General features: G+C 37.8%; 1 protein-coding gene across 3 annotated transcripts in view; it reads right to left on the bottom strand.

Annotated features, from left to right (window-relative positions):
* LOC137408220 (dual specificity protein phosphatase 16-like) overlaps nt 1–27,027 on the bottom strand; it is a 63,209-nt gene that overhangs the window by 9,092 nt on the left and 27,090 nt on the right. The window contains exons 1-4 of one of the 3 annotated variants that reach the window (XM_068094636.1): nt 22,324–22,605; nt 11,539–11,705; nt 10,194–10,304; nt 1,573–1,747 (exon numbers count right to left, since the gene is read on the bottom strand). In XM_068094636.1, coding sequence (XP_067950737.1) covers nt 1,573–1,747; nt 10,194–10,304; nt 11,539–11,705; nt 22,324–22,354 — 484 coding nt within the window. In that variant the 5' untranslated portion in view covers nt 22,355–22,605. Of the gene's footprint in view, nt 1–1,572; nt 1,748–10,193; nt 10,305–11,538; nt 11,706–22,132; nt 22,149–22,323; nt 22,606–27,027 lie in introns of those variants that run through there. The other 2 variants (XM_068094638.1, XM_068094637.1) reach the window with 2 other exon arrangements.

Raw genomic sequence — 27,027 nt, 5'->3', positions numbered from 1 at the left:
AAATCTCTCACAACGAGTCATTTATTCATCAAACAGGAACGGAGCAGCTCACCAATACTTTTAAAATTTGGCGAGTAAGACATGAGTCATTTATTCATCAAACAGGAACGGAGCAGCTCACCAATACTTTTAAAATTTGGCGAATAAGACATGATTAAGTCAATGCAGAATATCCAACCAACGATTCTGGGCAGCGAGTTACCTATTTCAGTGAATACTTACATTTTCGCTTATGCTTGTACATCGCAGAGGTAGAGTAGTATGTCGCTGGTCGACTAAATATGCAGCCGACAGTAGAATTATCGTAAGCAAGACAAGGCATTCTAGTCATATCCAACAGCTACTGAGAATTGACTAGAAACTGTTTTGCTCTTGCAGCTATAGAGATGATGTCACTCCCAAATAAATACTAGAGCCTTACTCGACTACAGTTCAATGTCCAACTTGGCCTGTCGAAGATCGGCCAATAAATAACCGGTCGCTAAGGCCAAACAAGCTATGCTATCATGTGTGGTGATCAACGCGCACCTGACCACGCTGCGGATGACTCACCCCTAAGTCAGTACAGACCTGCCAACTAATTACCGCGCGCGGCAACACAATCAAGCGATGGAACTGGAATTCATTCAATACATACAGACCTGCCCATAGAAACGTAGTGATAGTGCGTTGTGTGTCATACTTTGCAATCGATAGTTGTAGAATGCTGGTGAAATACATCGCTATTACATTAACAGCACTGAAATAACACACCCCATGTTGTGTGCAGCCGAAAATATTTTTAAGCTATCGAGATTACAATTGAGTTCAAGTAATAGAAAACTAGCCAAAGTGAAGCAGAGATGATGTCATTAGACAGGAACAAACACAGCAGGCAAAATCTGCTTATAAGGTGTTAACAAGTTTACTATCACAGTATTCTTTACATCGCTAAAGTTTACTCAAGACTGGTTCACATTATATCGCAGTATGACGGTGTTGTACTCTCGGTGATTAATTGTCGAATACGTGTACCGCAATACGATAGCATCGCCGAGACTACCCAAATACGTTGAGAAAGATTGCAGCTGTCAAAATCTCCTGATAGTTTGCTGAGCATCCACAACAGTCTGTGCAATGTGTACCACTTCAGCGGCGATGATTGGCTTAGCGTCATAGATTCCTCGATTATATTTTCTTTCATAACAGTTGCTGCGGGATTAGCATTTCATCGTTTCATAGTATATCACAGACGATTCACTGATGTAAACACTGATGGGTTTGTGGTAGTGTGAACATTGTTATTACAGACGATCACGAAATATTGTGTGATTAACACTGACATACAGCTATATAGTGTGAACCAGTCTTTAGTCAAAACTACACTTGGCTTGTATACAAAAGTTAATGCATCGGCTAACAAGAATAGCAAATGATCCAGGAAAAACACTCATTCCTATAATATTCATTTCTTAGTAATATCTCGCTCTCACTTAGTGCACTCATAAAGCTTGGGTTGTCCTGGCATAAACTGACCACAATATTTATACACTACCGCAAGCCTTAGCAGACATAACAATAGTGTCAACGTACCGTAGAGCACCCGTACTCGGCTAAATGCCTTGCTACATTTGCTGCCTAGAATTGTGACAATGTTGTCATCGGGGAGACAGCTAGCATCGGTCGTAGTATTGTCGTACAAAATGATCATGTAGCCATCATCGATTTCGATGTGACACGTGGAAGAAAGGAACTCCTCTATCTTTAGCTGTCAACATAAGATGAATAGAAAGGGTAAAGGCAGCAGCTACAGATAGCTGTTAGGTTTCAGACTACCCAAAGCTAAATAAAGAAGCATGTGTACACATTAAATGTCACTACAGTTTGTAGTCAGCTAAATTGGTTTGCCATAAAGCCACCAGTCTTACTACAATAGAACGAACTTGCTAAAACGTAAAGTAACTGTATTTATTGGTTAGTTCATAATAAAACCGACCATTCTTAATCGAATCGTTTCATTCTACGCGTTAATAAACATTGAACTGTTATACAGAAGCTGTTTTAACACCCGATTTTAAAACTTCACAAATTGTACGCTCGTACTTTGCATGATTTTACGTTTGCTTAACGTAACCTTTGAGTTTTTGAAATACTTTAATGTCTACAAATCAATACGGTTACTTTCCAAGGCAGACTTTCTTCTATAAACAATATGTTTTTGACATGATCAGCTTTAAATTGGTATCGTATTAGCTGTAACAATCAAATTTGCACTGTAATTTACTCTAGGCGATGTCAGAACATGGCTGTATTTTCACCAATGTATTAAAAACTTGTCCATAAAATTTGTGTTATGGACAGTCGCTTACAAGAGCCGATGAATAATTCTCAGCTGCTATGCTGTTTTCGTTTGTTAGTGACCACTTTGCTCCCGTATTTTGGTTCAATTAAAACTTAATTTTAATTATTTCTTTATAACCATTAACAGTTTCATAATGAACTTAATAGATCAGGTCATAAAATACAACAACTGCTGGTATAAAAAAGTGAATTGGTTGCCAACAGAAAATGTGATTTCACAAGATTCTTGTAAACAATCCCTCAGCAGTTGAAGTACAACCATAGTTGAAGTGGGCAACTATAGAGTCTGGGATTCTTGTTTATATTTTCATCGACATCTCTTTTATTAGTCATTACGATGTAGCCAGAACTATTTTTGTGCCTTACATCACAAATGTAAATCTTTTGTCTTTTTTTCTACTTCAACTTTTGGATTCATGATTGGAACAGCTTCAACAGGATGTTGCATGGGTTATAATTGCCTAAATGGAAAAAACATCAGCCCTCGCCAATGACCAACATCCTCGGAATCGCTCAATGACAACCATGGCATGTACATCACCGAAGGCCTTTCAGGATTTCTAATCGAAGCCTTTTTCAGACAAGAATTGGTTAGCCAAAACTGACCGTTGGTCCATTTCTGCCAGCTTTGGCGAGGAAATCTGTTTTATAGCTCATTATACATACAAGTTAACTCCAGCTGTAATGACCACAGAACTAACCGCAAGACACCAAACGCGTACTCGGCTACCTGCTGCACAGGAAGGGGTGAGCAATGTTCCTAGCCAGCCTGACTAAGTCATTACTCATGCGGGTATAAATTGGAAATGAAAAGATTCAAATACTAAGTAGAACTTTACCAAGTTATATTTCTGTTAACACGCAGCTTCACCACAGCAAAGGGGAGAAAACTCCGCAAGTATCTAGTCTGATTCTAGCAGAGATTCTTGGCACAAAGCTGATCAACTGATGTATCACTCTATGCATTTCTACAGCTACTCAACACAGACCTATTTGAGAACACCAGATCTTAATGGACGCTTTTATAATCTATATTAATAATCCCATATTATCATTATGTCTGTCTGTTGGTCTGTCTCAACACTGCTTCCACAATTTTGGCTGATTTAATGCAAACTTAAGAAGCCTGTGCTTCATGCTACCTCCATGATCACTAAAATATTTGGTTTTAAAACTCCACCTGGTTCCTGAGAACCAACCACTTAGACACCCACCCACAGTCTATCTGAATGAATATCAATAAATCCTGTATCACTGCTAGTATAAGTCAGTACAAGATATAAGCAGTACACAGCTAAATGTGCAGCATTGAAAGGTGTCCACAATGTGAATCCATACAAGATACTTTGGAAAACTGTTACAGTTAATCTACAGCAATGATAAAATGGAAGTGATTCTTAACCTGGGTTCGATCGAACCCAACAGCATTTCATTTGCATTTCATTCTCAGGGATTCAGCGGAGGCCTCTCAAAGGCGACAGCATAAGTCATACCGATTTACAAGATCATATCTTACAGAAAAAGATATATATATGTGATTAGTTGCGAGTTCATGCATTGTATTGGTTTTGTTCTTTAAACACAGTGATGGTAATGCACAGTTCATTTTGTGCGCCAGTAAAACATACACATGTCTGGAATGTGGAAAAATCATATTTTATGTTTTAATAAAGGTTTTGGTGAAAGCGTACACAAAACTGGGCGGGGTTCAGTACGGCCAACAAGGTAAAGAATCGCCAGTCTAGAACTACGTATAAAGGGGTTCCTGCACTAAAGACCTGCTATTGAACAAAGCTACTACAGAGAACTTAACAGCGTATCTAGTTGTATTAGTCTGCCAGCTAATCCATTCGGAATGTTTGTAATTTACTGCCAGACTTGCCTTTGTAATTTACCGCGCACTCGGCCCGGTACATGTGCCCCAATTTTTACTATTTCAAATATTTAAAGTTGTACTTACACCAAATTTTGTTGATTTTATCAGAAAGTATCGGTACGTTTGATCATTTGTGATTGTTTTTGGTGTTTGAAGTGATCTGATTGACAGGACATTTCAAGATGAAAGTCGACAAAAATTTATCGCGGTTAAAAGGCCACAAATAAACAAAAATACTTGCAAAATGACATCACTAGTCATTATCCATCGTTTCTTTTTTGACGTCATCAAGTCGTTTGCACATGCGCTCGTTCACGAAAAAACCACCATTTTTGTAGAAAATGATCATTTTTCTTTGATTTATTAGTACTTTTAAGTGTTGTTTTGATACTATAATAAAAAATTGCAAACAAAAACATCGTTTTCAAATTATCATTGCAAATGCTTTGTGTTTCTAACGATAAAATTGTCTATAAAGATGGCCGACAACGATAAAATGACGTCACGAAAAAACGAAGGATTGCTGCAATAGCTGAAATCGGCTATTGCAGTCGAGTTGTAGCGTTGCATGTCTCTATCGATGTGTTAATCACAATTTCGCTAGAGCTGAGCATTTTAACTGTGATCAAGTTTTGTGAATTTTAATCTTGATACATCCTGGCAGTAAGATCATCTCAAACATCAAAAACAACCACAAATGATAAAAAAATACCAATTCTTTCTGAAAAGATCTACTAAAACTTTGTGCCAGTTCATGTTTAAAGGCATAGCAAAAATGAGATCTCCACACGCTACAATAATATTTCACTCTCACATGTAATAAATTGCTAAAAAAACATATAAATATGGTGTAAACACAAAAATATACATGAGCTTGCGGAATATGTACTAGGCTGCTTAATTCAGTGACATCTCACGCCATATTTAACAAAATTTATGACACGCAACGCACCAAATTAAGACTGATTTGCAAAGCGGTAATGAGTGTATGAGTCATGCTACAACAAAGATGACACGATAGGCTGGAAGTACAATAAAATGAAATATAACTCACACATCCTATGACAGTATTCATACATGAATACACATCTCTTGCAAGTTATAGTCCTAGCAAATGACTGGGATTCATTCCAGGAGTAAGTGCCTAGCAGTTGAATAGGCATCTAACTATGCGACTGAGCTCAACCTACCTTGCATATGAGTCGGGTAACAAAAGTATTTTCAACAAAACAACAAATCACTTCCAACCAACAACATACACTATGTTATGCCATTCTTATGACGAAACTGACAAAAATCTGCAAGTCAAGCGAGTTTTGTTACTTGTAAATTTTTATGAAACGTTCATGTTCGCAAATGATGGAACCGGCTGTTGCGAATGAAAAAGATTCTGTGCAGGCTATTTCGTTTAAAACCATTGCCACACTTGAGTCGTTAATATTTTGATTTGACGAGACAAGAGTACACCGCTATGACCTCTGGCGTAGAATTCCAAAAGTCCTCAGAGCGCCCGTATTAATCCGTTACATGCAAACGTCCACAGAACTACTTATCACATGGTAACTAAACACACGCGGACAACTCCAAATTCATACCATCAGCCCGATGGAACATAATGTATGGATTGAGTAACAAAATTATTTTCAACCAAACAACAAATGACTTCCATCCAACAACCTAAGCTCTCTTCATTTTATGTAGGTGGCTGGAGAATGAAGACATCAATCGAGTACCTTCAGGTGCATGTCATGGAACATTGGCACCGGTATTCGAAAGTACTGGATCAACAGCAATATAGCCTGTTGGCAGCCCCAGCAGGTGATTGAGATACAGACAATGGTCTTCAACAGCAGGCCCCAAACGATGAGTCATCGAAAGGGCCCTATTAAAAACGAGAATCAGAGTTCACCCCAGAGTGTGGCAAGGTGTCAATGAGTCACCACATGAAGAAATTACCATCGACCATTCGGCATGCTTTTCTTGGCATAACCCATTTTTAGATGCTTGTCAAATAGAAATCTAGCTTGATTTAACATAAAATTTACGATTTCCAAGTTGCTCACATTTAGCTTATGCTGCTGCTAGTTATTACCAAATTTACAGCGGTATCTTTTCCCTTCCCACAGTTTGAGTATCATTCTTTATATTTGACTTTATGATGTTAATGTGTATGACACTTTTCTGCTTAAAAACAGCTACAATTTGTTTCTGTAGTATGAAATTGTTTCCATGCATCTAAATACATGCTCTGTTCCTTTGTACAATCTCTATAAAAACCTATTGAGTAAAACTTATCATGCTGGCTAGTGGCTAGTATATCGTTATATTTTAGCTAAAAAAACTAATTCTATATAATACATCGTTACAAAATATATATAACATATATATTATATATAATATATTATATAATATATTATATTATATTGTATAATATATTATATATAATATATTATACAATATACATATTAATTACACTAATATAATTTGCAATCAAAGTACTTGAAACATTCAAGTACAGACCATAGTATAAACTAAATACGTATATGTATATCTTGGCCTAGAAAATCTATCGAAATATTGTTATTCTCCTTGAACTAAAGCCTACTGCAGTGTCTCGGCGGATAGACTATTTATACTAGACTATTTTATGCCCGACCCACCCAGTATCGGCTAAACTCTAGGGGAAATATCGCTAAAAGCATAGTTTACTAATCATTTTGGAGAACTGCTGAATGAAACAGAAATCAATAGCCCTTCATGTCCATGGCAGATGAGGAGACAGATGTTCCAGATATAGCTTAAGGACACAGACTAAGTACAACAATAAGAACGGGTCGCGTCTACAGGCCCGCAGCAATGCCCGATCTCCCCGTAGAGACTTAGAATAGGTGTGAAATGAATAACGTAATGTGTACTGGGAAGGGCTGTTTGAAGCCATTTAATAAGTCCGCAGTTGATTGCTTGGCATTACAATTGGATGAGTCAGGCAATCTAAACACACTTAGACATCAAACAGATGTGAGGATAGGTGGAGAGCGTACTCCCGTGACCAAAGACCCGTGAACGATGTGCTGCGATGCCGTGGCTAAACTAAATGTGTTGGCACTGGAATGAGTCAGGGTACCATCCCCTCAGTTACACTACTTTGTTATAATTTGAATAACCAAAGAGGTAGTAGACCGATTTGGGTAGATACTCATTATAGGATGGGTTCTGCTTGTGTTCATGTGGTATAATAATTCACTGTTTCTAATGTGTAGATTATGTGAATTTGGAATCGTGCTCACTTACCATGCGATAAGCGTTTTAATGAACATTAACTCGTTGCAGATTAACGCTGGCGCTTTGTTAATTAAGACTAGAAAGTCCAAATCAGACGTCCTAACGGGGCACTCCCATTTCAAATCGAAATAAGAACGACTGAAGTTTGGAAAATGTTTAAAATGGAATAGCTTCCACGGCATTTTTTATGCATCATTCGCAAATATGAAACAGTCGACAAAAATTGTGAGTGACAAACTCGCTTGACTTGCAGATTTTTGTCGCCTGCGGATGATGCGAATTTGCAGATGAATTGCGCCATCGAGCCATGGTGATTGAAGGGCAGAGGTAATTAATACTAATTGAAAATCTTTTTCTTATAAGGTCAGTCAGACAGTTACAAAGAATGACATGATGAGGAGTTATAGCGCTGTACCCGCGTACAAATCGGCATCGGTATGACGCAGCAGCTAAAGGCAGGTACATACTATATCGCAATATGTCGGCATTTGATGTCGGTGATCGCCTGCGATAAGTTTGTTCACACTATCACAAACCCATCTGTGTTTATATCAGCGAACAGTCCGAGGCATAGTATTCTCCTTATACTATGAGGTCGCTAAAACGATGACATACTAGCCCCGCAGTAACTGCCATGAAGGGAAATAAAGATCAAGCAATCAGCGACAGCCTAACTAGTGCACATTGCACAGGCAATCATGGATGCTCAGCAACATATAGGGCAAGTTTGACAGCTACAATGTTTCCCGACATATTGCATTGCCTCGGTCATGCCATCGGTCTAGGTTGCACGCTATTGAACAAATAATAGTCGATAGAACAGTGTCGACATACTACGATACAATGTGTACCAGCCTTAAAAGGGTTTAGGAAGAAAGCTCAAGACTGACAGATTACATAAATGTCCTTAAATCACAAGGATTAGAGGAGATAGTAGTCAGTCCATGTCGTGATAAGCCAAAGAAGGAAGAGCAGCGAATCAGCACATGGAATGATCTAGATAAAAGTAGGAACTAACATGAGTCATGTTATGTGAATAAAACAAACCCTTCTTATCCCAGATTAGTTCCCTTTCCACACTTGTTCATGTGTAGGTTAGTATTTAACTACGCTAGCCATCTGGCTTTTTATTCTATATTTTAAAAAGACAACGATGATGTGATGGAGCATATTATCTATACTAATTGAATGCCTGACGTTGCCCGGGTAATAGAATTTACTACCCGTAAGAATTAAGTAAGATTTATATATAAATATAGATTGATAAATCCCACTTTGTCAGTGTGTGTCTGTTAAAGGTTGACTTGCAACAAAATTCACATTACAGTTATTTGATACGAAAAGATTCAACATGTCTTACTCTGTTGTGTTGTAGGTGCAAAATATGTGGAAAGGTGATTACAAGCTCTTAAAAGCTCAAAAACGAACAGAAAATCACAGCCACACGAGACCACCGTAGTTTGGATTCTCTTTCCAAAAGAGAATCACATTACAGTTATTTGATATGAAAAGATTCACCATGTCTTACTCTGTTGTGTTGCAGGTGCAAAATATGTGAAAAGGTGATTACAAGCTCTTAAAAGCTCAAAAACGAAAAGCCGCTGTAGATTTGAATCTCTTTATTTCGATGACGTAGCCATGAAATTTGGTTATTGTCTTGTCACGTGATTTTCTCATGTGAATTGAAAGGCCAATAAAAAGCTCAAAGTAAAACTTATCGTAGCACTAGTTTATGACAAACAACCTAGTTTGAAATAATTAATACCAGACCAACTACATGTTCAATACAGGTTGTTTACCTGCTAATGTTACCTCTATCAAACCTTGTGTTTATAGTCATAGACCGGAGTATAAATCAATGAGCGGGTTAGCTCCTATAATGTCACCAAAACCTGTTCAAGAATTTACAAATAAGCATGCACTATCAAGGTTTGTCTGCTCATGGCAAGCAATGCCAGTAACTTTAAAGATTTCATCCTGCATTAAGTTTTTACAACATCTACGTCTTTCAATATTGCCATAGTCCTTTTTTAAAACACGCTAAACAACCTTCGATATAAAGGTTAAGTGCAATTATAAAACTCATGGGGTTACAGGTAATAGCTCATACTAGAGTTGACCAACTGGTTTTAGGCGACTGCTCAAATGATAACCCTCAGGCTGAAAATTTTTGGCTATAACAAATACTATTGCCTAATCCTAATCTGGCTGTTGCACCAAGTTGTACCACTACAATTGATGTATAACATTTATACCCTACAATAATAAAAGCTAGTTGTGGCTGCAAGGAGAAGATAATTCCACAATGTCATTAGCATTGTCTCCCTATAGTACAATCTATGGGATGTATGAAATTATTCTAAGGAGAGAATATGCAAATATGGCTACCAGCACTTCATATTTTTTGAGGAAATTCAATCATCAACCTAGAGGGACATGATGATTGCGTCTTTCTTGCGATTAATATCCCAAAAACTCAGGAAAACTTAACTTAACCTACCCTAAGCATATCAGCTTATCTGTAAGTGGTCAGGCTCTGTGAAAGACTAATTTTGTCGGAGAGTCTCCATTAGATAGCGCAAATTTAGTGAGCCAAATTTTTTTGGTTTTGGAAATTCCTCATGAGGTCCAAAACTTGAGCATTCTGGTTTCTAATTCATAGACAGCGTAAGAAGTTTAGGAGACATCCACTGACCTTGTTTTGCTGGAGCCTCCTCTTCACTATCTTGTTACAGCATACGTTAATAGAGTTAACAACGTTACTTTGGTTGAACTCTATGAATGATCGGCAGTCGATGAGCAGCACCTGTCAAACAGAAGTCATAATATGTAGTAGTGCCTACATAAGCCGCACTTGCCACACCTGTCATAGGCGATAAACAAGCAGTAGAGAAAGGAATGAGGCAAGGGATGAGACGAGGGCTGGGAGAGAGAACCTTTGTGACAGTATCTGTCCTATCATAGCAATCAAACTGGAAAAACCTTAACCAATGTCTGAACATGACTAACAATCTTGACTATGATAAGCTAAGGTTAGAAGCTAGTGAAAAAGGATTGCTTCATATGGGATTCGAACTCATGACATCTATCTTGGTAGACAGACATTCTAACCCATTTACCAATCAACTGCTTCCACTATTTCAAAATAATCGTACTACTTGTATTCTGTGCTTTGTAGGCACACTTGACTGGAGTTAAAGGTTATAGTGAGAACAAAATAGTGCTGTCACGAGCATATCCATAACACTGTACAGCTATACATATAATATATATACTAGTTGAATGCCCGGCGGTGCATCCTGTGTCAACCATTTTATTCATTGTATCCCGTGTAGTTCAATAGTTAGGCTCATTGACTTCAGATCTGGAGGTTTCAAGATGATATCCAGAGCGCTGTCGAATTTTCATCGCTACATTTTGACCGCTATAGCTGGACATACGGACTTTGAGATTTATATATAGACTGGCCAAACGCCCAGCATTGCACAGGTAATAGAGTAATTACCTAATGAATTTTAGTAACTTACCTGGAAAGCTAAATCTTTACTAAAACAATACCCGCGCTTTGGGACAGCTTAACAAACGTTAAGCCTACTCTTCAACAGTTGTTAGTTATTAACTCCAAGCAAGCAAGGCATGAGTATCTTAACCGGTGTAATGACTATTTGCCCAATGAATCCATTGCAGCCCATTTAGCTTCATGGGTTAACGTGCCTTGCGAATGGGCATGAGATCAAATCTTATGCGATGCGGATTTTCATTGCTAAATTTAAACGGTATAACTAGACACAAGGATTCAAACAAAAAGACAAACACTGAGACTTATACTTATATATTATATCCATATAAGGGGTAATATATTTGCCTTCAGTTTGTTTCCAAAACCATATTACTGACTAGCCTTGTTATAGCTAGTACCACATGCTATCATCATCACCTATTACCAAATGAGACAGGTCTTTAGAAGATTACTAAGCTGTAGCCTTAGCTTCAAACAGTTAAATCTCATGAACATACAAAATGTAGGAACTGAGACGCACCTTCTCATCGCACTGATTGCGTATCAAGTCAGCCATCTCATCGGCATCTATAAGATCAGCCCACCAAGGCAGTGTGACGGCAGACGGAATCGCGACCTCGGGAGTTGTCATGCTGTACGATTTGCTCTCTATAGTTGACACCTTCCTCTTCCTGTTCAAGTCGAGGCCTAAAACGGTAGTATTGAGCTTGCAAGAAACCTAAAGGTCGAATCAATGAAATTTGCTTATGAGGGATTGAGTGCTGCCTCTTCAAGGCAGCACTCGTGTTCTCTCATAGCTTCCTAGAGTGAAACTGAGTGCAAGAAAGACAAGGATGAGGGTTTGTTGTGACATACCCAGCAGACTAAGGGATAGGCAACAAGCAAAGAATGGAAAGATAATTCTAAAAACATAATAATTGTGTGATAGTTTGTTGCTATGTTACATGAATGTTTGAACAATGTTTTGTTTTAAAACCAGATACATACATATCAATGTTCTTTGTGTATCACACCAAAGTATCCAGAAACAGTGCTGAAGCATATAAAAGAGTTATTTGAAAGAACTCCATGCTTCTTCAGTAGCAAGAGCAAACAACTTCTTAAAAAGAAAACAAAGGAAAATTGGAAACTAGCAGTGCACAGACAGGAATTGTTTATACAACCATTAACAAAGTGCGTCTCTAATCTCAGCCAGCTCATCCTGAGGAGCCAATTCGGATAAGTAAGAATACATGTCAAGAACATTGAAGTTTTAGTATTTACGGTATGAAGGGCATCACTAATATGATGATGCTACAAAGAAAAGATCTTCGAAGCCTTAAGAAGCAGTTTAATATTAGGGCAGCAAAAGTTGGCATGACGGACAATCTGATCTTTAATCAGCAATATCCTGGAAACACAATTCAAGGAAAACAAACAGGTCTCATTGCCAAATACAATAACATAATTTATTCGACATTTCGCAACCAACTGAAATCTTATGAATACATATCGAAACACCTTTCGGTCATTCCAAACTAGCGTACACGGCAATCCCAGTTTTTCATATCGTAAAATTTGGAAACACCATACGCAACATCGACTATGACCAGCATTATTGGTACATAACGCAACTATTTTTAAACCCAGTGTTTATCTTAGAAACAGTTGGTAAGTTTAAAGCATTTTCAATTTTGGAATCGGTTATCAACTCTTCCATATACGGGTGAGATCTATCACAAAGTAACTGAACAGACCAGCTCTCCAACAAGGCTCTTTAAAAATACCTTGTCATCTGTAGACCGTTATATTAGGTATCACTACTTAAACCACGTCTTTACTTGAGCAAAAGTGATAATCTTTACTATAATGAGAGCCGTATCCATCTGTGTGCCCGAAGCCAGACCGAGAGCGTTAGAAATAAAATAGCCTTGCACGGGAATTGAACACGGGTACTCAGCTTTACAGTCTGGCATTCCAACCACTAGACCACTCAATGAATCTACCTAAGTGAAGAATGAATCTAAAAACCTAAATGAATGGAAACTATCATCTGCAAGCGTTGAACCAAAAAAAAATGTTAACAACCTATCCTGAGTTTAGTTTCACTTGGCAAAATTTTTCACATTTTATCGTAATTTATTGTTAGCGATGACCAGTCATACTAGCTACGAATTTTTATTAATTTTAGATCTATGGACATTGGGTAATTGTTATTGAACAATAGTGCTATTCAAAGTTAGTATTCATATGTTATCAGTAATAATGTCGTAAACTGTAATAATATTAATAAACCGTGGACTAACCATTTAAAAAATTGCCGAAAAAGTGTTCGTTCTCATTCTGCAACGCATTTGTAGTATTTTTCATGGCACCAGCTAATATAAAACTTTATGATGACTAATTTGGTATAAAATTTTTTTTTATAAACCGTGTGGTTAAAAGCTTATGACGATTTATACACGCCCTTGAGTAATAGGCTACTAGGTTTTATCGAACTAGAGCGGGGTGTTAGAAAAGAGATTGCCTCGCACAGGAATCGAACCAGGTAATCCGATTAAAAGGCAAGAGCAATACCATTTCACCACTTGAGAGAACCAACCATTTGATGGATAATTCTTGATATACTGATTACTCATAACGATCTCTCACAGTTCGTGGGACTAGTCTTTGCTATAATAAGAGTTGTGTCCACCTGACCATCCATCTAAAGCCACAGTTCAAGTTTGGGAAAAAAGATAGCATCATACAAAATTAAAACTCGTGACTTTCAGTATGGTAGTACCGGCACTCTAACAACTGCCCTAATCAACCAACCGCATCCTGGCATTCAAGAATAATTGTATGTATAGTTATTACACCTGAGGATCTCTCACAGCACACTAAACTGCTGGACATGATAGTAACATGATAATGTGACAATATGACAAAAAGAATCTAAAAGAATTTGACCGTCTGGTCCAGCTTCTATATTAATTACTTGAGCTGGATAATAACATAAGCTATGTACTTACATTGATAAAATTCTTATGAAGGATTTACTACATTTATAATCTCAGTCTGCTTTTTGCGAGTTTTAAATATAAACAAAAAATCACGAGTCACATAGAGCAGTCCTCCAACAATCACCAGCAACCCATTTAAACAGAGTAGCTCATCACTGTTTCTTGTTTGTATGGCTGGCCATTCTACCGCATGAGCAACTCGGGTGGCTTCGGAGTAGTTTTAAACAAAAAAAGCCTTATTATACACCATTTTTTGTATCAAAACCGGCTGTTCTACAAGCAATCCTATTGGCCAGTACACGAGCAAACAAATCTCAGTTTTCAAATTGATTTTCAAGATTGTTTTCAAAAACATGTAAACCTCATAAATCTCTCTGTTACAGTTTTAACAAAAATAAACTAAATAGTCTTGCATAGTCAAATCTCTAGGTGGGAACCTGCTTCCGGTGAACACAGTAGCTTAACTACCTGCTTCTGAAAAAGCCTTTAAATATTGTAATAGAGCTACTCAACTCATTATATCTTAGCAACTGTAACAATCTAGACCATAGAGCTGATCAAATACCATTCTTTATTGAAGCACCAAGTAAATTTTCTTTAGTTATAACAATAGTGTAAAGCATTGACAGTACATATGTGATATCAGATAAAACAGATAGAGATTGGAGTTATCCTCTCTTACATAAAATGCAATGTTACAATTACATTTTTGAATGCAGCCTGCATGCTGGCCTTACGCTTGTGTTAATGTTTAGAGTTTATGACGATATAGTCATTGACCAACTAGCTCTCTTAAATTAGATGCAACATTTTGCGGCTTTCTGGCTGTTAACTTCCTTACTGATACGCTACAAGGTCAGAAAAGTTATCTTATTAAGTTCAAAACTGTCCCAGCCATACCCTAGGATGCTAGACAACCCTAGAAACATTTCTGTCTCATACACTAGTACTAGACGATTTAATTTACCACTTCCTATTTAAACCATCAGACATCAATAATTGCGTGCAACAATAAATAGTCATTAAAATATTTTACAATGACGAATACCGCAGAAGCTTAAGATTAGTGCTATGTAACCAGACATGGCAACTTTTAGACATAGCTCTTGACAGTTCTGGTAGGAAAATATCGAAGTTGTATGAAAGGAATTGAAAATAACTGACCAGAGATTCACACTGGCTTGATTACTCAGGCTATCTGTCATCGTAATGATTTATCTAAGGCACACTTTTAATCCTAACAGGAATATGCTTATCAGTGGGATTTGTTCCAGAAGGTTCACATATAATCATTAATATCGTTATTTTTAGTGAATAAACGTTTCTACCATTATCAAAGCAAACAGATGCTTTGTTAGGCCATTGCGCAATAGATAACAAAGGGTAAAGCATTGCAAGAGGCTTATCAAATATTGCAGGTTTCATAGCAGTTCTACAGTTGCCAACTTTGCAGTATTCTTTGTGGTATTACGTACATTACATTAAAGCAAGAGAAGACAAATCTTCATAATTTACGCGTTAACACGCGAAAACTCGCTAATTGCTAATCGACATTAGCCGATGACTATTACTAAGATTTTCTAGATCAATATACGGAAACCTTAGTGACGCACAATCGCTTACATCAAACAACGCTCACATGCTCACAATCGCTCACATGCTCACAATCGCTCACATGCTCACAATCGCTCACATCAAACAACTCTCTCATCCGAGCAAATAAAGAATGACCATTAGAATTGGTCCGAGATAAAAATACATTTAGTGTTGCTAATGGAACAAGGTAGATAAGACCAAGGATAATTCCAGGGCAAAATTTTACCGTCGATGACTTCCTAACGTCATGACAATCGGACAGAACTTATCATGTTACATGCATCTGAAACATGAAACTAGACATCTGCATCTGAAACTAGACTCGTACTAAAAAGTATTGCAGAACCCAAACACCTTGTTCCCACGATATGACAACTACAATTCTCTTCTAGATACTCCTACTCAAAACGGGTGTTCTCCGTTCTCAGTAGATTGAATTGTGCAATAGACATCAGGAAGGAAATGTCATATGGATAATGATTGCACTATTACCCCGTTATTATCTTATTACTTATTGTTATATTATATTATTGCAACATAATCCTAAAGAAATACAAGCTGAGCTATTTACAGAATTCCCCAGTCACTAACTATCCGTAGTTTTGTGGTTCACAGTATAGCACTTCCTCACATAAGAGAGATGCTAACTATCACTGTGTTTTCATGCTTCAAATGGGTTCAAAGTTACTTCCACTAGGAATCATAAAAAAGGCAAAATCCGGATGCATTGGATGCCACTTGGCTTTGCCAAAATTGTGTGAAAGCAGTCGTTGTGAAACTACTATTCGACATCATAAAAACGCTCACTGCTGATGGATCCACCTCTATTTGAACGCCGCCTCTATTTGAACGCCGCCTCTATTTGAACGCCGTCTCTATTTGAACGCCGCCTCTATTTGAACGCCGCCTCTATTTGAACGCCGCCTCTATTTGAACGCCACTTTGAGAGAAGGGTTGAAAAATAGAGCACCTCTCTCTAATTGAACACCACCTCCATTTGACCGCCACTTTGCATGTTATATAAGTATGGTTTGTTGACGTCACTTGTTCATGAATATATAGTTGTAGCATTTGATAGATTATCCTTATTATAACTTATACATTCGCAGATTTAAAGCATATTATTTGATAGCATTCTTGCGGCTATCTTAACACGGCTTCAATAGATTGATGCTCATAACTCTTCTTCTATTGCACATATAAAGCCAGTTTTGGCTGCAAACTGTAGCAAACATATCATATGTGCACTGAGCTTTTATGCAACATTGTTAAATATATACAAATACAATAAAAGTAGGTCTTCAAATTCAGAATGAAATAAAAATTGAAAGCTACAACAATTTGCAAAGCAGTACACAGGCTATAATACAATCCCAGGTTAATTGCGAGCAATAGATATCCACTGGTAAAGATGTTTCTGGTTTCTCAATGCATATTTATTAGATCTTCAGAGATCTTTGATAAGTTAGAGTTGTGTTTGCAAAATTATTGCATCTAAAAGGTTTAATATCGCTCCACCGGGAAAAATGGGCAAAATATAGGGGACATTCGCTTCACCCGCAAAAGGGCTAAATTTACCTTCTCAAAACTCTGATGAGGCATTTTAAAAATACGATTTCTATTTTCGAAATCTATTCGAAGCATGGAAACAGTGTATAAGAGCATCATCATTGCAGTGAAGCCCAACCAGATTCATCCAAACGGTAACTTAAAATGTGAAAACTCCAAATAAGCATCATGGAACTAACGTGATATGCAAACAGACTCACTCAAACAAAATTACAAACATGCTGTTAAGGAGGAAAGTTAACTATTTCTCCAACTACCAACTACTGTGGTTATCGGTGGAGATCTCGCACTTCCTATGCCAGCACACACTACCAACTACTTGGATTCAAAGGAAATATCCTGCTTTAAAAGGTGGTCCAATTTCGAAATAACTATGGCATTCCTCTGACAAACACAAGAAATCTTTGTGGCTACCGATAGAGGATCTGTCAAAATCTAATGACACATTATTTTATTACAACACCGTACTAAAAATATAAAGCATGGAAGAGGCTCCCTATAAACTGAAAGCCTGGACATTATCTCCGGTTTCCTCAGCCTGCTGCCGGATCTTCAGTGGCGATAATTCCTCAATAAAGCTAAAAAGAATTCCTTTTGACTATAACTGCCAGGCTACTATGAGCTCTTTATCTGTGAACAACTATAAATCACTCTTTGCATACTCCCCACATCTTGCGCAACAAACCAATTTGTGATTTATGCACATGGCCAATAACCATCATGAGAAGACAACTAACTGCACACTGCTTTATCATACAAAATCTAGCATGAATTATAGCACTTCAAATTGGCATCAGCATTTCTCTATCATTTGCAATTGTTTTCGATGTTTGAGGTGATCTGACTGCCAGGATGTTTAAAGAAAAATCGGTACAGAATGATGTCACTGATGTCATCGTTGCTACAGTTGACATTGGCTATTGTGTTCAAGTTGCAGCGTTACAAGTCTCTATTCTGTTAGTCTCTTTACAACTATAGATGTCATAGTTGAAAAGAGACTGCAAAGACGCCACTTTCGCTTGATCTGAGCGTTTTAATCGCGATCAAGGTTTGTGAATTTTAATCTTGAAACCTCCTGGCAGCCAGATCACCTCAAATATCAAAACTAATCAAAAATGCTAAAAAATACCGACTCTCTCTGACAAAATCTACTAAAATTTTGTATGTTCATTTTTAAATTGATCTATAAATTGCAGACTTGAAAGATGAAGCAACTACTAATCGTAATACAATTTGTGAAGGATAACCTCTCAAGCGTTACCAATCAATAGCACTATACAACTTGGAAAACAAAACCAAACTTTCCGACAAAAGATCTATTGTCTTGTTAAGTTTGGATCTCGAGTATTTTATATGATTCATAAACAAGATATCTCAGTTTTTAATGAAGGTATTATATGACACGCCCATGACAATCGCAAGAAGCGAATCACAACTTATCACACAAAGCAAGGCGTCATTGTGACAAAGTTAGAAGCCGAGCTAATCAAACACACCGCAGACAATACGGACCTACGAATCTAGTTATATATTGTTCATCATAATCGATAGCATATCATTAATCATTTAACCATTATTATTCCGTTGTAGTTGTATATAAAGGTGTAAAGACATTTTATTTTTCGGCTAGCATTATTGAGAAATGTAATATGACTATGCGTAGCTCTGATTGCAAACTTTAATGAAACTGGAAGTAGAGAGTGGTTGTCATATCGGCTGCTAGACCCAGGTGGTAATCTCGTGCGGCGAAACATTTGCGACGCTAGGCTTGTCGGCTGATGTTCACATAAAACTGCGTCCGCTGATTATCACATAAAAATGGCTGCTCGCCATGCTGTTTCGAAAGTGCTGTACAGCACAGTACACCAAAGTGCTTGTACAATACATTTCGATAATGTTTTGCCTGTGGCTCCTTGCAAAAGTAGGACAGTGCTGAACTCTTGCGTTGACCGCCGGCAACTACTGCCGCTACTGCGTTTAGATCTCCATTTCACCGCCAATAGCCTTGCGATCCTGCCACCGGTTGCAGTTATATGGGAAACAGGCTTAATGGAGCAAGCCTTCAGTTCATACGAAACCGTTAACATGCGTTATATACTCCGCATGGTTATATAATAACTAAATTTGTCGCAATATTGGACTACCAACTTCTCATAACTCAACGACAAAACATGCAAAAAGAAATTAGCAAGAATATTTTCCAGGAATGTAGAATGTCTCTAAACCAACATCCATACACCAGAAGTGAAACGCCATCAAAAGCTCATGACAAACACTTCAGTGCTTCATTCGCAGTGAAACAGTACTCTGTATATACAAAGCTTCAAAATATAAAGGAAAACCTCCAATACAAAGCTAAAAGCTAAGATTTAGATAGTAGAGATGTGAATAGATTTGAATTTCAGGCTCTGATGTAAGAATTAGGCAACCCGACAGGAAGGATGACACAATGGCTGCAATTGGCATTCCATAGAAGCTGAGACTAGACCTCCACAGCATAAGCAAGAACTTTTCAAAAAAAAGGGGTAGGCTTAATCAAGAGGCTGCAGACTAGAGAGTGTTGTGGTACGCTGAGGACAGCACTTGGTTGAGGACAGCACAAATGCGTGACCAAACAAAGGCAAGCCTATGGAGAATCGTTAACTGACAGCTAAGAGCTGTCGCTGGTAATATTCTTTGAATATCTACTAATAACATAAAGTAACCCTTCATTTTTCGCTGTTAATCGGGGCCAGCGTCCACCTCCCTTACTGCCAATCTATGGAATCAAAACAAATAAACTCGTTTCTAATATTTAAGTCACTTTTCATTAAGGGTAAGTTGTCTCCTCTCTGTCTTATGATCATTAGATGGTTTTGCGGGTCGATAGTGTTCAAGAGACATGATGAAGGGTGTCACAGCACTGTACTTTTATACTTTACAAAACCTTACAAAAACAGCAGACGTGACAACAGCTATCACGGTGATGCTCACGGTGGTATCTCACTAGGCCAGAGTATCAGAGAGATTTTATGTTGTTGTTTTTTTTATTTTTACATTTACATTTTCTACTGATTATTTTTCAAAACCCTGAATCACTAAGCAGCATGTAATAACAATTTAATAGACAATACTACCAAAAATAAACACAGTTACACGCTTGTATTGTATTGGTTGTTTACAGAGCTGGTAATTTCCAAACAAGGCATTGCACAATTTTATTAATTAATTAGGAAGCCTTTATAATGTCAAATCTGCCATTTTGGCTTGCTAAGCTTCTAATATATGACCAGGACTACTTACAAAATAGTTCCGCATACTTTTTTGATACCATACTTTTCCTCAAGGCACGGTATGTTAAGCATAAATATGTACGTATGTATAAATAGCACACCATCAATCTTTCAAAAAAATACAAACAAAAATGGTGAGTTTACTTTTCATTTGAAGCCTCAACACATTCATAAGCTGACCCCAATGAGCATAATCATTCACAATTCAAAGGCAGACGCCAGCTTATCTACCACCTACACAGGCCGCTGCACAAGGTCGTAATGTGAAATTGTTTGCCCTTTGATTCACGAAATCGAGTTCCTGTTGCAAGCGCATATCTATCCATGTCATCGCATAACGACATCATCTAGCAAGTACTTGCGCAAATCATTAACTGGATACATCCAAAGGATGTGTCAATGCTTTTGTGACTCAACGTAGCCCAAATTTCCAAATTCATTTATGACCAAATGTGGATGTCTCCACCATGTCTAGAATTCATCTTCCCAAACCTTCCATGACAAGTTTTACTATGAGAGGAATTTCCAAGTAATATCAAGTTTTTTGTGATTCATCATTCAACAGGTAGGTTTGAGCATCGAAATCTTTTCAACTCTACTAAGACCATCCTTGGGCAAAATTTTTCCAGGAACTGAACCAGACATTTTGGAACACAAATGGTCACAGATTCCAACTTAAAAGGAAGGAGAGTGCAACTCTAACTTGAGTGAAAGTCCGAGAGCAGAGTTAACGTCTCTTATTGATATGTATTCTAGTGTGTTTACAGGCAAAGCCAAAAATAAAACTCTGGTAGAACATGAAATCAATATGACAATTAGTGATCTGCTGTGATCTAGACCTTTTGGTCTGGTTCCATTTGCTACCCGAAACTGATGATTGAAAAATAGAGGACACACAGCAGGTAGAAGTGACCTACAGTGCAGTGTGCGGTAGGAATCATAGCTAAGCTAGCCTGTGGACTTGCTCAGCTTTACCAAGCTGGGCTCAACTGCTCTACAGAATATCAACACAGAACCAGATTCAATGACAAGAATGTGTTTTCTCATTTTATGTGGTTTGTTGGATATGCCTTATCGGTCTCCTTATGCTCTGTAAATTTCAAAAACTAAGCCAGTTCTATTTGAGGTGTTCAGTCCTATTGGTAGGCCTAATGTTGTATCATTCCATAATGTCAAACGTAATGTTTCCTTTCTATTCCTCGCTGAACAAACAAGCAATAACTTCCATATTATAGTTGTTACCTACATGAAAAATACATGTAGGGCCTATACCATATAGAAAATCACAAGTGAGAATGCAGCGCTGCCAGAAAACAGGTAGCCTACCTAAAGCTTTGCACTAAAGCTTTAGGCTTTTTTCATTGCAACCCACAGCGTTTGCAATGAAAATAGCCAGCTGGTTCACACCATAGAAGAAGCTAGCTCAGGCAAAGACTTGCGTAACACCCTCTGTGACACTCCAGTTAACACAATACTCTTCCTTTGACACATTACAAATGCGATGTTGGCCAGTCTTCTTAACTTATGAGTAAATACATATTCCTATCCCATTGTTGTTTATACATATGAAAACCTACTCACTGATCTGTAACAGTCTTTGGAGGAGAGGTATATGTAGTTTAACAATCGACAAGAAGGTACATACCTCCACCATAAAGTACTCAGTGCACAGAGAGGGGTACGACTTACTCACCTTCCACAGGTCTGGTGAGTAACTGAATTATACGCGGATTCCATGTTATGACAACTCTTTTGCTATATCATATCCACAATAGGAAACACTCAGTTTTATCTATGACACTATTCTCAACAAGACACTAGTGTTTCGACTAGAAAGTATGAAAACATGTCATTAGGTGAAAAATAAACATTGCAAATGCTTACCACAAAACATGACTGAGTGTTCGGCTACCATCTAGCCCGGTTGAGAAAGTTGACAAGTAAAATCCTTTACTAGGCCTAATAGAACAGCCGAGTCTGGTAGTAGAACCGTAGGAACTATGCATAGGTATCTCGGACTTCTGTAGTTGATATCCCCGCGGAGACAAATGACTATTCGAAGGGTACAACCAGCTATGTATAATATGCGATGGAAATCCAACTAGCGTTGAGATGGTCTCGAGTAATGAGAGGTGACAAGAGGATAACAGCAACAAAACGTGTGCAATCACTAGCAGATATGTCGAAACACGGCAAAATTGATAATGAGCACGCTGGCATAGAACATTAGAAATGATTACACCATAGCCTATGCGCTAAGCGAAAGACGATAGGGCGAACAATAGAGTCCATCAACGAGGCAATAGCTTAGGCGATGATTACTGGCTAGGCTTGCGCAACGCATAGCTCCTAGCAGGCCTCATCTAACGCTTACAAACACACTGCTACAGCGAATGTCGTAATACGGTGCGATGGAGTCAAATCAACATGTCGCAATCAACAAGCTTGCCTCTTGTCACATCTATGCGCTAGTCATTGCTCATTGTTGTGGCATCGACTTTCAAATAGCCTGTTTATAGAAATGAAGAGAGATTGCGTTGCAAAGGCATATGCCTTGTTGCACCATTCTCGAGTCAGCCTCAGCAACGCTGCCCTCGTTCAGTCTATCCTACTAGCATTATTTGTAAACAGGTATCTTGTGCAATATTACCACCACACCTATACAAATCAGGTGAACGCAGAACAGATGTACACACACATTAAGACTATACACAAAAACTATGCACTCAAGGAAAAACTTGTCCAGATAACCGGCCCAAGGCATGCACTGAAACGTTAGCACACATGGGATTGCTGCATCCCAATGGCAGATGTTCATTCTGAAGTGTTTCAGAATGATCCTTTGTTTCACCGAGTGTTCTATAACCAATTAACAAATACTTTGGTAAAGACTACAGCCGTAAAATCTGAGAATAAGTCAGAATAGAGAGGGATGGATGAACTAAGTGAGAAGAAGGGTACAATTTCAGGGCCGATACTCCCCCAAAAGGCCCATTAAGCTCGGCCCGAAATCACGGTTTAGGGTTTTTTCAGACTATGGGGCACTGTCAGTGAATTTGCTACTTTAGGGGGTTTTCACAGCCAAGCCAGTAAAAGGGCCCATGCTCATTAAGGTTTTATTCAGCCAAAGTAATACCAAGAAATTGCGCCAAAATTCCAGTCTTCATTTTAATGCGGATTGCATTAAAATCTGCATGTTTGCTGACGGGAAAGAAAGGGAAAAGAGACAGTCGACACTGCATTATCTTAGCAACCCTTTAGCAATATACTCAGAATGAATGATATGATAGTTCTTTCATTGATTCATTGATATTCATTATGCTTTCCTTTGTAAATGAAAATGATGATCTGATGGTTGATGTTTGGAATCAGTTTTATTAATTCTTTTGCAGGCATAGCGACATTTTTGTCATTTTGCGATAGCCTACTGACGCTAGTGGACAGAGCGACTATTATGTCGCCACACGAATGGTTTCATAAATTGATTTATGGTTAGCTAATTGCCTTTTTTGTTTAATTTTTTTACCAATAGTAAACTACAATATATTGGTCTATGTTAGCAACAAAAAATAAGCCATTTTCAGAAGAAAAAAAGATCGTTTTGCAATACTAAAGAAAAGAAAAATCCGAAATAAAACCGTATTTAAGTAAAATTGGGAATTTTGTTTGTAGCTTGTTTCTGCTTTATTAATGCATGAATCATATTGGATGTTTAGCGGGGCGTGGAACCTGGGCGCCTTCTAGGGAACTCCCAGTGTTTAGGGGGTGTATTTCAAGTTGACCAACCAGGTAATTGGGGTACAATATCCAAATTCAAATTGACCAACCAGGTGATTGGGGGTACAATATCCAAGTCTGGGCCTATCCGGGTGGGTGTTTCTTTCTGAGTATCAACCCCGGGGGTACAATGCCAGCTGGCCGATGCTAGGCAATATAGAAACTGTATTGCAGCAATTCTGTGATGACGCAACTCCTTTTCTCAACTTTTTCCCTACCACGCTAAATTCGTTATTCTGACCAAATTAACTCAAACGGATTTTCGAAAAATTGATATAGGCCCTACTGCTAGTATTTAAGCAATATCTCAAGAATCAAAACAGATATTGTTTACTATAAAACGCATCTTATTCAAAACAGAATTCTCTACAAGTATAAAATTGTTTAGTAGATCCCACTCTCACAAAATTTCTGACGCTTTTTTGCGTTGAATGAATGCGGTGTGTTTCTTATCGCTATGACGATACCGATTGGTTTCCCGTTTAGAAAAATAATTAGAAATGGAATTGCTGAGCCCAAAGATTTCCGATTGGTTGCACTGATTGGCAACAAGGTGGTTTCATTGGAGACAAAATTTGATAGTTCTAGCTAATGTGTAGACTTCGTAATGAAAAGAAAAGTGAAACCCTATCGATAAGCCAATTACATCGGCTTACGGTCTGTACTTCTACTACCGCGAAAGCCGATACATCGGCTTACAGTACTGAAGGGTTAACAGTACCGGTTACTAGCATTGGAGCAAAATGACACATTTGCTAAAGTAAATAGAGTGTACAAGGAAGCGTGAAATAAGAAATTTTGAAAATGGCCTCAACACCTGTTCCATTTTCTTTTTTTTCACGTCACCAAATGTTGTAGGCATACAGATACTCAGTGCCTCAAATTGAACCATTGGCGCATGTACATCGTATGTGCACCTGTCTAAACATGCAGCTAATATCAGAGGGAGCGAAAGATAACGCTGGAGGCCTTTTTCACCATGTTATGACTTCCTTATAAAATAACGCACACCTATGAGCCACTGTCAATGATGAAAATTTTATCGACAAACAGTCGATTCTTAGAAGAAAATATCTATAAGCTGATCTCGTACCAGCAACTATTAAATATGATACGATTATAGACAACGTAGCTGTCAAGAAACTTGTGTTCATCAAAGATGAACTTTAACAAAATTTTAGTACAATATATCAGAAAGTATTGGTATTTTTCTATCAGTTGCTATCGTTTTTGATGTTTGAGGTGATCTGACATCCAGGATGTTTCTAGATTCATATCGACAAAACTTGATCACGGTTAATACGCTCAGGTAAAGTAAAAGTGCAATTATGACATCTATAGTTGCAAAGATACCAACAGAAAGTGAGACACGTAAAGCCGCAACTTTAAACACAACAGCCAATATTAACTATCACAACAATAACAACAAGTGATGTCATCTCGCACATATTTTTCTTCTGAACGTTTTAACAGCGATCAAGTTTCATCGATTTAATCTATAAACAACCTGGCAGACAGACGAGCTCAAACATAAAAAAACTCGAAAATAGAAAAATATTTTCTGATAAAATCAACTAAAGTTTGGTATAAATTCGTGATTAAAGACAGCCAGCGGTAAATATCCAACCATAGTTGACTGATTCGCTATAATATGGCAAAGTGAAAAGCAATGCCGCAACGTAACGCCTGGTTCCTATGGAAACCATAGATTTTTATATAGGAACCAGGCTTTACGAGGGATCGCTGCAATTGAATCTTCAACAACTTCCTGAATGATCATGTTTTCTAGTGAGACTGTATATTTTCTGTTGGTAATGTTTTCTATATAAGCAATAACACATCATATGCTTTGTTGAGTTAAGGAAGCATGAGAATTGTTTACGGATGAAATAGCTTATTACAACACTAAAAGGAAATAAAATAATTCAGGTAGGAGTAAAGTGAAAGCTGACAAACAAAAGTTGCGGCAGCAAAACTTTTAAGTATTGGCGGCTGTCGCAAGCGACGTAATAACCATTTGCAACAGTAATTCACATTTGTAGTAGTCTAGTATCTCTTGTATATTTACGGAATAAGATTTCCGTTATTTTGTGACTAACACGACTATGCGTAGCTCTGATTGCAAACTTTGGTGAAACTGGAAGTAGAGAGTGGTTGTCATATCGGCTGCTAGACCCAGGCGGTAATTTCGTGCAGCGAAACACTTGCGACGCTAGGCTCGTCGGCTGATGTTCACATAAAACTGCGTCCGCTGATTATCACATAAAAATGGCTGCTCGCCATGCTGTTTCCAAAGTGCTGTACAGTACAGTACACCATAGTGCTTGTACAATACATTTCAATAATGTTTTGCCTGTGGCTCCTTGCAAAAGTAGGACAGTGCTGAACTCTTGCGTTGCCATGTTGTTTCGAAAGTGCAACAAAGCCAAATTGTTAAAGCTAAAGAAAACTATTACACAAACTCGTGAGCAATACACGACACTAAAAGTTTAGCTGCGAATCACAACGAATTAGCAGCGTTTGACTTGATTGTCCGCAAGTATGTTTTAGAATGGAATCTCAAACGCATCAAAAAATAAATCAATTTATACTAAAATATGAACTCACAACTAATATGAAGTAGGTCATTAAAATTGTTAGTAAACTACAATTATTAAATACATACTAAAAATACTAAATGTATGTTGTAAGTTTATGAAAGAGATTGGTATGTGTAAACATCAAGAACAAAAGGCTGGTACTACTATCTCGCAATGCTTCTCACCTCGCCTCTAATATGCTCTAGCTTTTATGACTGACTCACATTGGATG

The sequence above is a fragment of the Watersipora subatra genome, chromosome 11 (genome assembly GCF_963576615.1).
Source record: "Watersipora subatra chromosome 11, tzWatSuba1.1, whole genome shotgun sequence".
NCBI classification, from domain to species: Eukaryota; Metazoa; Bryozoa; class Gymnolaemata; order Cheilostomatida; family Watersiporidae; genus Watersipora; species Watersipora subatra.
The sequence above is the reverse complement of the archived record's forward strand: the minus strand, read 5'-3'. Positions and strand labels throughout refer to the sequence as shown.